General features: G+C 36.5%; 1 protein-coding gene across 1 annotated transcript in view; it reads right to left on the bottom strand.

Annotated features, from left to right (window-relative positions):
• Positions 1-15585, bottom strand: part of PDHX (pyruvate dehydrogenase complex component X) — a 28627-nt gene extending 13042 nt beyond the window's left edge. Inside the window, exons 1-4 of the mRNA XM_039728321.1 lie at positions 15438-15585; positions 10704-10804; positions 5702-5907; positions 4372-4470 (exon numbers count right to left, since the gene is read on the bottom strand). Coding sequence (XP_039584255.1) covers positions 4372-4470; positions 5702-5907; positions 10704-10804; positions 15438-15498 — 467 coding nt within the window. The 5' untranslated portion in view covers positions 15499-15585. The remainder of the gene's footprint in view (positions 1-4371; positions 4471-5701; positions 5908-10703; positions 10805-15437) is intronic.
• Positions 15586-16007: the final 422 nt, after the last annotated feature.

Here is a 16007-nt window from a genome sequence, read left to right as displayed (position 1 = left end):
CTGTAAGCATGCAAAGTGATTTTTGAAATGCACTAACAATTCTTCTAAATGAAAGAGTACATTTATTCAGGCTACAAAGTCTAAAAAAAACGCTGTTTCATCCATTGTATTCGTAACAATCTGAATTTAATGTAATTATTTAGTGCTAAAAGAAAATACATTTATCACTCATTTCTCTGCACCCTTCTGACATAAATTTGCAGAGTTAGGTACAGATGTTATACAGGTTCATACTTCCTAACACCACACTGGAGAAACAAAGCTGAAGCTTTCTGCAAGCATTTTTTACTGATACAGTTACCACCACAAAATTCTCCTGTTGTGGGCACAGTAGGACAGAGAGGAGAGACTCCCATCTCCAAGCCATGACACTGTGTCTGCCCCAGGGGCACTGCGTTCATAAAGCAACAAGCTAAAGATCAGCACCTACAAGGCTGAACAGCAGTAACTGCATTTCCACCACCACAGCCAACAGCAAGGCAAGTCAATTGTACATCTCCTCTCTTTATTCTTTATTCTCCAGATCTGCTAACAAAAGCCTTTAAAATATATCCATTGCTTCACCAAGACACAGCATGTACACAAAAGTTCAATTCCACAAATTTGCAGAGGAAATTAAAATAAATTAAAAATCAGACTCCTTACAACACTTCCAAGTTTCTAAAACACAAACCATAAATACTAAACAAAGCTATCTAATTTCAGTAGATTACTGCTTGAGAGACTATTCTTGAATGACAGCCAAGAGCTTGTTATTAAATCTTTATAGAAAGAACAAAATCTCAGAACATTACGCATTGTTCGTTCCTCTTAAGAAGTAGCACTCCAGAAATAAGAATTAAAAATTGAAAACCTCTGCAAAATGCCTCTTAAAAGTGCTGACTCAGTTCAATTTATTCTTACCTTCAACACATACTTCAACAAACAATACTGAGAAGAAAAAAGCAAATGAGCTCAAGATAAAATTTTTCCTAACTAAAAGTTGTTACCTGTTTTCCCAAATGAACATGCTGGCTAAAATTTGTTTTAAAATTAAGTGTTTATTATTTGACATAACTACTGTATCAGGGAAAAATATTAGATTTGATAGAATGAAAATCATTCCCTACCATTACAATTTGAGACAAAAAAAGTAACTGCATGACATAATGCAAGCTTTTTCGTTAACATTTAGAAGCTATCAAAAATTTGTTAAGGGCTTGCACTTGGGAGTCATGGGAGAGACCATCTGGTTTTGGTGGTTTTTAGTGTGTTAATTGGAAAATGGATTGCCAAAATTAAGCTTATTTTTAGATTAAAAGATTCACTCAAGACTTTCTGAAACTAACTTGTACAAAAGACATATATAAAAATCAAAGTTCACATGTATTTGTTATACATATGAATAGAGATCCCCCCATTAATTCCAAATTATTTAACTGGTTAAGAAAAACAGATACAGCAGTGTTATGACTGTCATGATTGCAACACTGCAAGCCTGAATATAAGCAGAGTTAGAAGAAGCATCAAAGCACATAACATTAAACAGGTTTAAGTAAAAGTCAGGTAAATAGATATTTTATTACAACTGGAAAAGGAAGGGTTGGTCACGTCTTTCCAACAACTCTATAAACTTCTATCAACATGGGTCAGTAACAGAGGAAGAGAAGAGATGTAACAAACATCAAAGACCAGCCAACTTTGCAGAAAAGATATGAAAGTTTAGTAAACATTTATTAAACAAAAATATACCTTACCAAACTGTTATTATTAGAAATATGCAGATCCTGGCAACTCTGTTACACTTCAGTTTACCACTACTACAGAAGTGTGTCATCTTTTCACTTCATGTTAGCCAAAACACAAAGAATGGTGAAACAATCTGAGTATTTTGTGTTCAAAATATACTTTTCTTGATACAAGTTAGGTTAAACAGACACCTAAGAATCAGTGAGGATCCAAAAATGGAACAAGAGATGCCTGCATTGACACAAGCTTCCTATGGTGGCAGTTACTGTAACTAAATTGCACCCAATCCCTTACATATGTTTCATATTCCCTTTCCACATGTTTACACCCATTTACTCAATTCACAGATTTCCTACTAGAAGGCAAATGGTCAGCAGAGATTCAGAGCACATCAGAAACTTCCAGGTATCAGATTTACTGCACTGTCATTATAGAAGGAACTCATTCCTCCCACATATCAGCTAACAAATTGTACACAGCAGAAATCCCAGGGTCAGTTCATACTCAATACATGCACATGAATTTCAGCTCCAGAAAAACAGCACTCCATGGGTGCTCTGCATCCTCAGCAAGCTGAAAATGCCTGAGCAGCTCAGAGATCCCAAGACACACTGACTTAACAACAGCTGGGAGCAACAGGGCCTCAGAAAAACACAGTTCTCAATAACCAGCCTTTTCATGGTTGCATTTATAAATCCCTAGACCACTATGAAATAGAATGGGGAAGGGCAGCAGTAGCTGAAACAATCAATTTAATATAGCTCTCCCAAACAGTGTCTGAGCTGATGAGTAGAAACATGGTACAATCTTTGACAAGAATTTGTGAGTTACTTTGTACTGGCACACCAATTTTCTAGAACATTTTTGAAGAAAACGATATTAAGTGATACAAGAGGATATTACTTAGAAATAACAAATAAAAAACCCCTGCCACTCCATTAAAAAAAAATCACACACAAAACCAACGACAAAACAGGCAGGAAAAAAACAACAGCAATTCAACCTTGAACAGACACATAAAAGAAATATAAATAAAAGTACACAGATAAATAAAATTAAGTATTGGCCTACTAAGGGAGAAAGTCATGGCACAGAATGCCAGTAGAATGGAAGTTCCAACTGCTGTTGCAAGTTTTACAATAAATTGAATTTAAAGATAGAAACTTGGGGGAAAGAATCTTTCTTGCTTATATAAATTGCTATTTTTCTTTCTTGTAGTCTGGTGAGTGCAGTAAAGGAAATATTTCCCTGAATATCTGAAGCAGCTCTCTATAAAAATCTCTACATTTCATATTGAATATCATAACAGTCTGTAGGCATCTGAAAGATTAACCCCATTTCAAAACAATGGTTAAAAAACCCCAGACATTCTTCATCTTAAACTGACATTTTATAGTCAAATCTTCTGTATGAAAAAAACAGTTCTAAAAAGAAATTATTTTGCTAGATAATTCTCATAACTAAAGAAAAATCTTTGCTAGATCTCCATGACAACTAGGAAGTGTTAATTTGTTAGCTCAAAGTCCTAGAGGGTTTCCACCTGCCATAGCCTCATTACACACCATAAATTACCATTACACTTACATAATTAAGAAAGAACTCTCTCTGATGATTTGCTGTTACATAGCATATTCTATCTATTCAATTTCTTATTACATTTCAACTCAGTAAAAGGTCATAAGAAAAAAAAATGCTTTGAAAAAACTGTCTGCCACTTTGCTGGGTCCAGTTCCAAGTTACACTGACCTGGTCCTGGTTGTCTCTGAATGGAACTAAAGTAACAGTAGCCAGCAAAGTCTGTGTAAGTGAATGATGGTACTTGTCAAAACAAATAATTTTACTGAGAACAAAAATATTAATTTCTGCCAAAATCATCACTTCCAAGAACATACATACTCATATGAAGAGAATGCATCACTTCAAGGCCAAATGCACTGACTCTACCACATTTTTTTACATTCAACTTTCACACTCAAAGGTTTGAGTGCCAATCTTTATACTGCAATACTAAAAAAGGTATAAAAAACTACTAGATCATAACAAACCACAGCTTAGTAAACAAACATTCTTTAAATCATAGAGTAGAAAAAGAAAAAATGGGAGAAAAACAGAATTCTGGAATTTCTTATCATTACACTTCATTGCTCTCCCCAGCTTAATAAAAATAGGAAAAAATTAAAATCCTGACAGATTTCAGAACAGAACTACAGGGAAAAAAAGCAAAATATCTGAACTCCCTAAAGAAAAGGAGTTGAAGAAAATATCAGAAAACTGGTATTTTATTTTGGCTCTGTATGCATCTTGGGAACTAAAATTCTTGAGATGCACAGTGGTAGCTAATAATGGTGCTTAGGAAGGAATAGCCACCATTAGGCTGAGCTGCAGGAAATGTGACAGCAGTACCACACAGCTAAGATGGGACTTAAAAATAAAATATATGTTCTGTTTTTTTTCTAATTAAAGCCTTCTTCAAATACAACCTAACCCAGCCTCCTTATCTTTTCAACAGATTTTTCAAATTTAACTAAATCCATGCATAAGAAAAAATGGAACAAAACCATGGCTTTTTTAATAAGCAAACTTTAATCTAATGGAGGTTACTCTAATATCAAAATTTGTAGGTTTACCAAATTATCTACATACTCTTTAGTGAAGATTCCTCGAGGCCCAGTAGGTGTAACATTGCTTGGATCTAGTCCATGTGTCTCCAGAATGTTACGAGCTGCAGGACTTAAGCGAACCCTGAAGAAATTAGGGGGAAAGTTTAAATTATTTTAATAATAAGATTAACTTATTTCATTAATGTACATCACGAGAAACTCATTTCTCTCTGGTCAACTACAAAGCACAGTACACTGGTACAGAGTACCCAGTGCATCTTAATATGATTAGCTTTCAGAAACGAGGAGAAAAGCCAACATCTAGAGAAAATGTTTTAGAATTCTTGGATACAAAGCAACAACACACATAAAAGAATAAACACTTGGTTTCAAGTCTTTCCACAAAAATCTCCTATTCATTATTTCCCAAAGGAGACTATATTTGCACCTCATTGAATTTTAAGAATGGTCCATTAAGCCCTTGCCAAAAAAACCCCATGTCATAAATGATCATTTGGTTCCAAAGATGCTGCTACATCTCTAACAGCTGCAGTGAAACAGCACTTCTGTTCTTTGGTACTAAAATGAAAGACATAATCCTTTCAAGGATCATCCTCCTGCTACAGGTAATGCCTGGGCAATGACCTCAGCTGTCATTCACTTGCATGAGAAAAGCCTAAATGCTGGCAGCATTTAGAACACAGCAAACCAACAGATAGAAAAGGTTTGGGAGGAAAAAAATAAATACAAATAAGGAGTGATACCTCCAAACAGGATATATCCTGGACACAAAGTGATTATGGATTATTGCTACCTGACTAACACTCTGGAGCTGACCCCTCCTCCAAGGTGTTTGCAATGCTTAGAATACCAACACATCCAAACCAAACTAACAAAGAGTACATAAACCAACTGGTTTAAGTTTTTCACACTCCACTGTTATGAAAATATTAGAACAATTTTTTTCTAATATCAAAAATGCAAGACATTGTAAGGACTTTGGAGTGCGCCATTTATTTTTTCTCCTCAAATAAACAGAAAACAAGTCATAGATACCCCTGGCATCTGATGCATAAGCACTATTGTCCGTCCTGTATTAGCACAACTTCTTTCCAACTGTAAGCTCAGAATCCTTCATAGCTTAATTGCAGGACAGAATATAAGTACATTTAATTCTAACAACATTGTGTTGTTTGTATTGACTTACTGGGCTTATGAGCAAATAAATAGTCTAGGCTCGCAAGGTTTATCACCTTACTCATACTGAAACTCTCAAAATAACAGCCTAGGTAAAAAGGGACAAAAAATATTTCTTGGTTCAGTTCTACTGATCTAACGAAGAGCTACATTTCATAACAAACATAGAAACTTACTGCAATTTCCCAGGTTGATGTTGTGGTTTAGGAGGGGCTGAAACTGAAGGAGCTGCAGGAGCTGGGGCAGGTGCAGGTGCTGGTGGAGCCACAGAAGATGGACCACCAGTATCAGCTGGTATTTCAACTTGCTTCCAGTCCTGGCCTTCCTCTACCATCAGACCAATTAGTGAGCCCAAGCGAACATTTTTGCTTCCTTCTTCCACCTAAATTAAGAACATTAAGTTACATATTACACTGTCTGCTCTGATATGAGTGAAACCAGTAGATGTCAAAGTTTCAGACATATTAACAACAATTCATCAGTAAGATATATTCCATTTTATTGCTACTATTAATAAGACATTTCAAGACTGAAATGAATTATAATTGCTATTATAAGAAGAGGAACATTAAATTGTGCCCCAAATCCCATACACCTAAAGTTAGAACTCAAAGTAACTTTTTGTACACGCAGCCTTTGCAGCTCAGAACTAGAACAGAAAAAGAAAAATTACTACAATTCTGCTTAACTTTTCATCTCCTGGAATTTTTGAGTCACTGCTACATTTTCATTAATCACAATAAAAAAACCTCTGCATAAACCTCAATGAACCCTAGAATCTCAGATGCAGAAAGAGCTGAAATAAATAGAAGGACTCTAGGTGCTGGTATGAGAGGCTGGACACAAGCCAACAGTGTGGATTTGCAGCCCAGAAAGGCAAATGCAGGAGTGTGGCCAGCAGGGCAAGGGAGATGATTCTGCCCCTCTATTCCTCTTTTGTGAGACCCCACCTGGAGTGCTCTGTCCAGGTCTGGGGTCCTCAACAATTCATGGACCTGTTCAGAGTGGGTCCAGAGGAGGGCCACAAAGATGACCAGAAGGCTGAGGCACCTCTCCTACAAACACTGGCTGAGAGAGAGATGGGGTTGCTGAGCCTGGAGAAAAGAAAGCTTTGGAGAGACATGACAGCAACCTTCCAGTGTTTAAAAGGGTCTTAAAAAAAGGAAGCAGAAGGCCTTTTTACATAGGCAGGACAAAGGGCAATGGTTTTAGAAGCAAAGAGGGCAGGTTTAGATTAGAAAGAATTGCTTTACTCAAAGGTGGTAAAGCACTGGAACAGGTTGCCAATAAGGCTTGTGGATGCCCTATTCCTGGAAGCATTCAGGGCCAGGTTGGATGAGGCCCTGCACAACCTGATCTAGTGAGTGGCATCCCTGGTACAAGATGATCTTTAAGGACCCTTACAACCCAAAACATTCAACGATTCTATGTAGCCAAGAAGAGTCAAAAATATCCTAGCTTTGCTAACAAACCAACAAAGCACAGGTGACCGTGACAGGCAAAAAAAATTGGAGATAAAGTGAACAGAGAAGTAAAATTCCCTTGGGGCTTTTGCCACTGCAGCATAGTGCTTTAGTCACTAACAAATACACACTGAAGTAAATGCTTATTTCCTCCAGTGGGAAGAAAAAGGGACAGAACTTATGCTGGCTCATTCTGCAATGGAATTTTAATACAAAGTAATTTCCATACCAATTCTCACTTAGGTAATGAATGAGAAGATGGTAACAGATACTATTAGGGACACTTTCCTGTCTGACCACACAGGAGCCACTCCGGCAGTCACAGTCCCACCATGTGAGGGAGGGACCAAAGCCCCTTCACAGTGGGAGGCTCCAGTAACCCCATGGGTGCCTCACCTGGCTCCCTGCACACCCCGTCCCCACATTCAGACAGGTCTTCCTCACCAGATTGACCCTGGGTTTCCCACAGCAGAATCTCAAGACACCCAGATCCCTAAAGCAATTTTAATTGTGGCCCAGTAACACAAAACCAGCTCGAGCTGGTGCCTCTGGGGAAGAACAACAAAGGAATTGGCAGTCTGTGCTGCCAATAGTCTGGGGTCTTCCTACTGAGCCCTTGGCTCCTGCTGTGTCCCAGTGTCTGGTCACCTGGCCAGTGCCACAGGTGCTTGTGCCCTCTGCTGGGCAAAGGGTCAGCATCTGGTCAAGGCCCCTTTTCTGGTGCTCCCACCACATCACCTATCCAGGGCAAAACCTGCAGCTCCCACTGCAGCTGCACACCCAGTACCTGCTCTAAGTCTATTCCTCAGCAATTAATTACAGTTCTTAAACAATCATTCATTATCTATTTTGTCCCAAATTGAACCATATTTTAGGAAAAAAAAAAACAGTGTTAATTTAAGAAGTAACTCTACTGAAAGAATTATCATCATTCTGAAATTACCCTTCTAATATTTCATTCAGTTATTTAATCTTTTACTGCATTTCACACTGAGTCAGATGTGATCATTAAAAGACCTAGTCAGACAGAGAAGAAATATATATGCATGAGTCTCTATTTTACTGTTAGCCTGCTCTTCCTAAACCATATATAGATTATACAGTCAAGAAAAACCAAGTGTTACAGAAGTTGAATTAATTTAATCTAATGAACCTCCTATCTTTAAATGCAAAACCCAAAGCATTAAGCAGACAGTGTGCTCATCTGAGTCAAGTTTTCCATACTGAACTCTTGTCAAGATGGTTCAGAATTGTAGCTGGCATCAAAAGACACACATTTTTGTCTCATTTCTTTTAGGAAATGTGTGAAATTCTGCCAGATGCTAGCTCAGAGGCACAAAACATTTTTAAATTCCCATTAACTACATCGCATGTGAAACTTCTGAGTGGCCCTTAGAAGGACAATCTTTCCAATAAATAATCATCACCCCATCCACAAACCTGACACAGCTCATTTTATAAGCCTTACACAAACATCTACTGAACACCTAATATAGAGCAGAAATATCCACCAGACAGAGCAGAAAGACAACCAAGGATCACACCTGAGCTAGAGAAAAAAAAATCTGAAAACTTCTGATCTTACTGCTCTCTTGTTATTTTAGTTTCTGAAACATCAGGGTTTTTCCGTACTTTTTATGAGACCTGTCTATTCTATACTCTAACTCTTAGGCCTACCATTTCTAGTTTCCAAGGATTAAAAGAATCCATTAAAAATTGGGTTGGCATAATGATCTGTTCATGTTATTCCAACACAGCTGCCTCTCTTCCCTTATTCTGAAAGATGTTATAGTTATTTTCTACCCCCTGGCATCTTCTCCTCAGGTTCAGCTCTTGGCATTGGATTGTTACTGGATCATATGGATATAACTAAGGCTGAATGTCACTGCTCCATGACACTGATATCATCTAGCTGCTGGAAAGTCTGGCTTTGATCTATCAAAAAATGTCCCACAATAGCAATACACAGAGAAATTTAGAAATTTGCAATGCATTTGAAATACAAGACAAGAAGCAAAAAAACCCACAGCTTCTGAAATACTAATATTACTTGTAGCCATCATGAATTACTATTAAAGAAACTAAGCAAACTTCAATTTAATCTCTCCAGGATTAATTCTTTAATACTTTTGACAGAGAGAATCCCTGTATCTCCCCCTCACACTATCTAACAAAGCAGTGTCTGCAAATGCAGAACAGGTTGCACAAGATATTGTCAAGGTTATCAGAGGCAAACTGATTTTCAGAAACATTCAAAACTGAAGAAGAGAGATTTAAAAATAGTGAAAGCATTGCCCAGCAATGATTTAGATAATTACATGGAGACTAAACACAGATTAAAAAATACATCTGATGTGAGACTTTATCCAGACATGGCAGAACAGATCCTCTCAAACCTATTAAATGTGTTGTTCCATAGTTGAACACCAATTTAGCAACACAATTAAAAGAAGGAAAAATATTTTAAAAACTCTTGTGTATGTACACTAGTGCTTAAATGCAAGTTATCCTATAGCATTGAAGACTAATGACAGTTTTCGTAAGCCTCACAGACTTCATTTCCAGCTGAGTTCCATCTCACATCCCCTCTTCTCTCTATCCCAGCCCCACAACCATCTTGGCACTTCCACTTTAGCAAAGGATGTTGGTCTGGTTTATATAAAAAACAAAGATACCAAACAGAACATTGCTTTTCAAATGCTGCCACAAAGGAAACTACTCTCCCTTTTCTACTTTTGCAAAGGATAACTGTGCAAACATGCTGATGTAAGAAAATGCAGCTGTAGCAGAGATAGGAAGTCTAATACACCAATCCAAAAAGCTTTTGTAATAGCAGCACAAACACATGTATCACTGAGCATAGGGTAGAATTTTCTCACAGCACCAGGAACCAGTTTGTACCTGTGCCCATTCTGCTGTTTCCTAAGTAGCTGGATTGCAATTAATACCAGTATGCCTAATTTGTATGATTATGTGATCCACACCTCATGGGTAGATGTGCCCTAGATGAGACCTCCCTAACCAAATGATGTAGAATTTGCTGAAAGTACTCATCTCTCAATTTTATTCATTTTTTCCCAATTTCTTGCAATTCACCCTGTTGTCTAATTATTGCGGAGGGAGAGAAGAAACAGCTGCAATACACTACCAGCTGAGACTGCTTCAGAAAATTTCCTACTCATCCCAGTTCTTGTTCTTTCTATTAAGCCTAATCAATCTAATTTTGATAGAGGAAATTATTACCTCCAAAAACTGTTCTCTGGTTCAGCCCATGTTGTGTAACATGCCACCTTGAATGACTAGCACAAGACAATCTAGCACAGAGATAACACATCCTGGGTAAAGTACCACAAAAAGTTCCAGCTTCCAACTGACTGTTAATTGTTTTCCTATAACTCAGAGGTTTCTTGATATATAACTATATATATAACTCATAAACTACAGTATTCCATGGACATAATTCACCAGGTGTAAAACAGACAAAACAACAGGATAAGTGAAAATCCATTAAATATATACAGAAACACATACCATGTACCAATAGTTTGGTACACACGTGGCACAAGTAGAGCAATTATTTCTCCCCAGGAATACAAGCAAGTGCATTTTTCTGAATGCTGAGCAGAAATTTAGTTATCTAAACTAGTTTTTGAGGCAATATGCTAAACAACAGTCTGAAGTTATAATACCCTACTGAGAAATGCAGGATTCCTACCAGTATTTTAGCCAATATGCCATCATCACTTGATTCCATGGTAACCACTGCTTTGTCCGTTTCAATTTCACACAATGCATCTCCAACATTCACTGTGTCACCTGCAAAATACAACAGAACTTAAGATTACTTATCCTAAACTTCCTTTCAGATTTGTTTAACCATGGAACACAGATATTCACTGTATAATACAGTTATTTTGTATTCCTTAATATATTTTATAGCTAGTTGATCCCCCATCATTATTTACATTGTATCTTTCCTTTCCAAATAAAATCACCAAGATTCAAGAACCACAAACTGCTGTGACAGAACACTGACATGTTCCCAGTGCTGATGTTTTCAGCAGGCTTTCCAAGAGGAAATACACACACAATGAAATTTATTTTCAGAACCTCATACTCAGTAGCACTGCCATTAATAAAATACTGAGCCTACCATATTCACTGCTAGCCACCAGTCAGAGCAAGCTATCTAAAACTGCTTAGGACAATGGTATTATAGTTCTGTAACACTATTAAAGAAATTCAAATAAACCTCAAGAATTTTAATGTCTTTGGGAAAGCACAGCTGCAAGCTTCCTTAATCTCCTGTATAGCTCAGAAAGGTTTTTTCAAGGATTCATTCATACTTACTTTGTGAAATAAAAATATGCACAAGTGCTAGAAATTGCTTTTGCTACATTCCACAAATCCAAGATTAATTCTGAACCATACTCTTCCTCTGCTTTTGAAGAATATCTGTATATGCTAGCAGATGATAAAGATATTATGTGTCTGGATTATTTCAACAAATCAATACTGACTAGATGCCCAACATTAAAACTGACATTACATTAAAAATTGTTAGATAGTTGAATGTTTTGGCTTCCAAAAAAAACAGGGTTTTTTTTCCTCATAGAGACAACACATACAAGACTAAAACATGCCTACAATTTCACATGAAGTAAAATTCTAATATTTCTCCATTACCAGAAATGCTGTAACAGCATTACCAGAGCCTTTAGCTTAACTACAGATATCACTCTATTGTGCTTAAGGTGCAGAATTAAAACCTAGTGCAGGTTACCACCTACATTTAGGTAAGGGACAACATTATTTTAAAAATCATCTCCTGTTTTAGGACTACATGAATTAGAAAGGGAAAATGAGGTGTTGTACCTCATTTTTGTTGAATAAAAACATCAAAAGCTCGGTTACCTACACAGTTTTATAAGTCATAAACATTCCTATTACAGAAATTGGTAGAGAAATATACTTCATCTTTTTAATGCAATAATCTAACAGCTACATTCCACTTTGCAATAACTAGAGCATGAACAGTTTATAAGAGGAAATCAAAACTCTAGGCTCTCTACGAGTGTTTTAATTTCACTGGATCATTAATTCAAGTAGGCCATATATCAGATCATTAGGCAAGTACTTCTCAGCTGTTAAGAAATGAAATTGTTGGGCAAATTCTGTAATTTACAGAGCTAAGGTTGGCAAGCAGAAAGGAGCTTAACTCTGTATCTTAATTTGCCATCAGACTGTAAGTGTTCTGCGCCATTAAAACGAAATCTCAGTGCTCAGAGACCAACAGCAGTGCCTCCAGCAGGGTAGGCCAGCCAAGCAAATACCTTCATCCATGAGTTTGTCACATCTCAACTTGGGTACCTGAAGCTGTTCACAGAAAACTCACTCTGTCTTGCACAGGGAAGGCAACAGGAAAAGTCTTCTGAGAACTGGACAAACCACTTTTCCACTACCTTTTTGTTGTGTTTTCCTTTCATTGCTGCAGCTATAAAGTTACCACAAATTTGAAAGGCAATTGAATAAATGCAGTGAAAGAATTCACTTCACTGCAGCATTCAAGTCCTGTGCGTGTTTCAGTACCCAAGTGCAACAGAAAAGACCATAGTTACTTTCATCAGAGATTACAATATTTGTGATAGCTCCTAATCAATGCCCAGTTTGATGTCAATTACAAATCAGCTTTCCCAATGATTAGGATTGGAAAGAACACTTTTGCAAACCATATGTTTGCTCTTACACTTTAAACCAAGCAGTATTTGAAACAGAAGTTGCCTGAACCAGAGCTCTCTGAAATTATATATATATATAATGCCCTTGTAAATTTTTGGGTGGGATTCAGGTTTTGTTTATTTTTTTGTTTCTTTGTTTGTTTCTATTTGGTTTTAATGATTAAATTCCCATAGCTAAGCTGAATGGTTAGGATCTCTACTGAAGCAGAGTTTCCTTCCAGGAGGTGTAATTGGCATCCAATAGCCCTGGTGCTCAGTTCAACTACTGACAGACAAGTATCCAAATCACCAGATACAAACTGCATCTCTTAACGCTGCAAATAAAATCAGAGTTGACTGAACACAGATACTGAAGTCCCTGGAGCTGATGTCCCAAAAGGCAGCAGAGTTACACTGTGTGTGGATGCTGCCAGCACTGTTGTATCTTCTGTTTTCTGCCCACATTAACAAGAGGATTTTGGTCTCCTGGGCTGTCAGTCTACCAGCTTTCATCAACATTAAATACATACATAATAAATACAAGCTTTTAGAAACATAGTTTTATCTTTGTGAGAATGACTTTATTACCCATAGGAATCAACATGAAACTGCATTAACAATGAGAAGGAAAAGTAAAGCTATCAATTAAATTCAGTGCTTTCCCTTCTCTAGTAGTGAAATTATCTGTCCATCCTGTGAAACCACAAAATGAAAACATTTGATACTTACACAAAGAACAGAAAGACTATCAACATAGTATTATACTGACCCCTTCTGGCTATACAGCAGTAAAAACATTTTATATTCAAGTGGCTTGCTTTTGTCAACTGCTTAAGAATATTTATTTTCTTGGACATCAGATTGGCAAACATTCATATTCAGCAACAACTCTGCTTTTACATGGCAAACACTTTAGAGAATTAAGTAGTTAAGAGCATCCCTTACAGAGAGGTGTATAAACATTAAATTGCTTCACTATTTTCTTCAAAACTTATCTTAATATTATCTTTATGTTTATTGTCCAGACTCTTAGAGGAAACAAAAGTATTGATAGGAACTGATTATGGCCATAGATGTGACAAAATACTGTATGTGGGTTTGTTCTTCTTTCTAAATAGAAAACAGAGCAATAAAAATACTAAGATACTTTTCTTTCAAAGTCTAATAATCAATTCAGATTTGATTTTAATTTAATTAAAATAGGTTGAAGCTTTTTTTCTTTTGTGTTAGGGTGGAAGGCTAGTGGAAAGACTGAGAAACACCATTGTATAGCTTTTACATTCTAACACTTTTTATGAGGAAAGTGGATTCATGTTAGAGCAAAGTGGAATCTACTTCAACTCCTACCATGCTCTCCTTGTTTTCTCTTGCAGTTTTGAATGCTATAATTACTGTAAAACATGTTACTGTTGATGTTTAATGTTTTACAGCTATTGACAACTAACAAATATAAACAGAACTTTGGATCATTCTTTCCTCTCTGCATCATCTTAGACTTGATTAACTGAAGCTTCAAGTTTCAAGAACACTGGTGGAATTTTTTTAATTGACATAAACTTCTGAATTGTTCCCAGTAAATTCTGCAGAAATTCTTACTAAAAGTTTCATGAGCAAAAGGCCATGTCCACTACTGGAACAAGAAGCTGTCTTCCAGCCACCTCTTAAAATGTATTCAAAATGTAGGAAAGCAAAGCTCCCCAGTAACACAATAATGGAAGCTCTATCAACACTTACAAGGTAAGCTAAAGGAAAAGGCTTATCTAGGCACAATTGTCAAAATACATTTAGATATCCAAATTGTGTCTGTCAAAGATACTAAGCTTTAAGATATTTTCTTTTCTCCAGATGTATTGACCTCTTCAGGAAATCTAAAAATGCCTGTGAACAAGATATGTTCCTATTGCTATCTAAAAGCCTACAATGCACAATGAACAATAGCTATCTGGAATCCAAAACTACAGTCAAAATTCAGGTTTAATATTAAATTGAAGAAGGGACAGGGTAAAAGTAAACAAGACAAAGGTCTCCTGACAGAAAAGGAACTGCTAACTCTTCTACAGATAATTTTTCATTTACATACAACCTAAATGAAGACAAATCTTGACAGACTTTTTATCCAGTTGCTCCAAGCAGAAGCACATAGTCTTCAGAGCACAGAGTTCAGGCTTTTTTTGGACGACTAGGTTGCTTTTCAGTTTGGGTTCTTTTAGGGAGAAATTTCCCCATTTGGTATTAGGGTTATGAAAGTAATTAAAATTTCTCTCAGTTTTAACTGTAGACTATAATTAAGAAACTAGAAAAATATTTTTAAAATACTATTTATTTCATGGTATTCCATAACACAGCAGAATAATGAAAGAGACCTTCCCCAAGTCAATGGCTCTCAGACTTCCAAAGCTACTGAGCAGCATGACCACACTGAGAATGAAAAACAGCGCACACACTCACAGCCTGGAAGAGCCTAAGGGAAATTTTTCAAAATGATGATCAATGCTACCTTTTGGAAGACAATTAAACAAAACAAACAAAACACTTAAAGAATGAACAACTTCAAGGCAGGTATAGTTCAAGATGACAGCATCCATACACCAAACATTTTGCTTCAAAATACTGATCTATACTATAGATCATTACACTGATCTATAACCACGAAGAATTATCTTATTTTTACAGAAGAGATTTACATAGCTGAAGAACTATGGAAAATTTGACCACAGAAAATGCTACCTTACCTTCCTTTTTTAACCATTTCACAATGTTTCCTTCTTCCATTGTTGGAGAAAGTGCAGGCATAAGAACTTTAATACCAGGTGTACCTGCAAAACAAGCATGTGGTTATCTCAACTGACTATAATTTTTTTTTCTCAGTTAACTGCTTAGCACAAAAAAAACCTAAAAGTGCATGAATCTGAAAGATAATTGAACAAAAGATTCACTACGATGCTCTTTTTTAAGCTTTGGTGGGCTTGTTAACACACAAGCAAGCCCACCAAAGAGCTCAAAGGAAAAAAGGCACATTACAAGTGAAATGGAAATCCACAAACCCTGAATTCCTAGACCCAAAGTTTTGTTGATAGTCTCAAAATACATCCTCCTTTCTCCTGTCATCCTTCTCCTCCTTGACTCAGGCTGTGGATTTTTATTTTTTTTTCAGATTAAAGCATATCTTTTAAACTAATATGCCTTTGTGATCCTAGTATTCTAGATACTGATGATTCATGTCTTTCACCAAAACTTTTGATGTTTATCCTTTTCACTAGAAAACTATATCTACTTTGCAGAAATTGCTTGATTTCAAGTTT

The sequence above is a fragment of the Passer montanus genome, unplaced genomic scaffold (genome assembly GCF_014805655.1).
Source record: "Passer montanus isolate IOZ18808 unplaced genomic scaffold, ASM1480565v1 scaffold65, whole genome shotgun sequence".
Taxonomy (NCBI): domain Eukaryota; kingdom Metazoa; phylum Chordata; class Aves; order Passeriformes; family Passeridae; genus Passer; species Passer montanus.
Note: the sequence above shows the minus strand (reverse complement) of the source record. Positions and strands in the feature narration are given on the sequence as shown.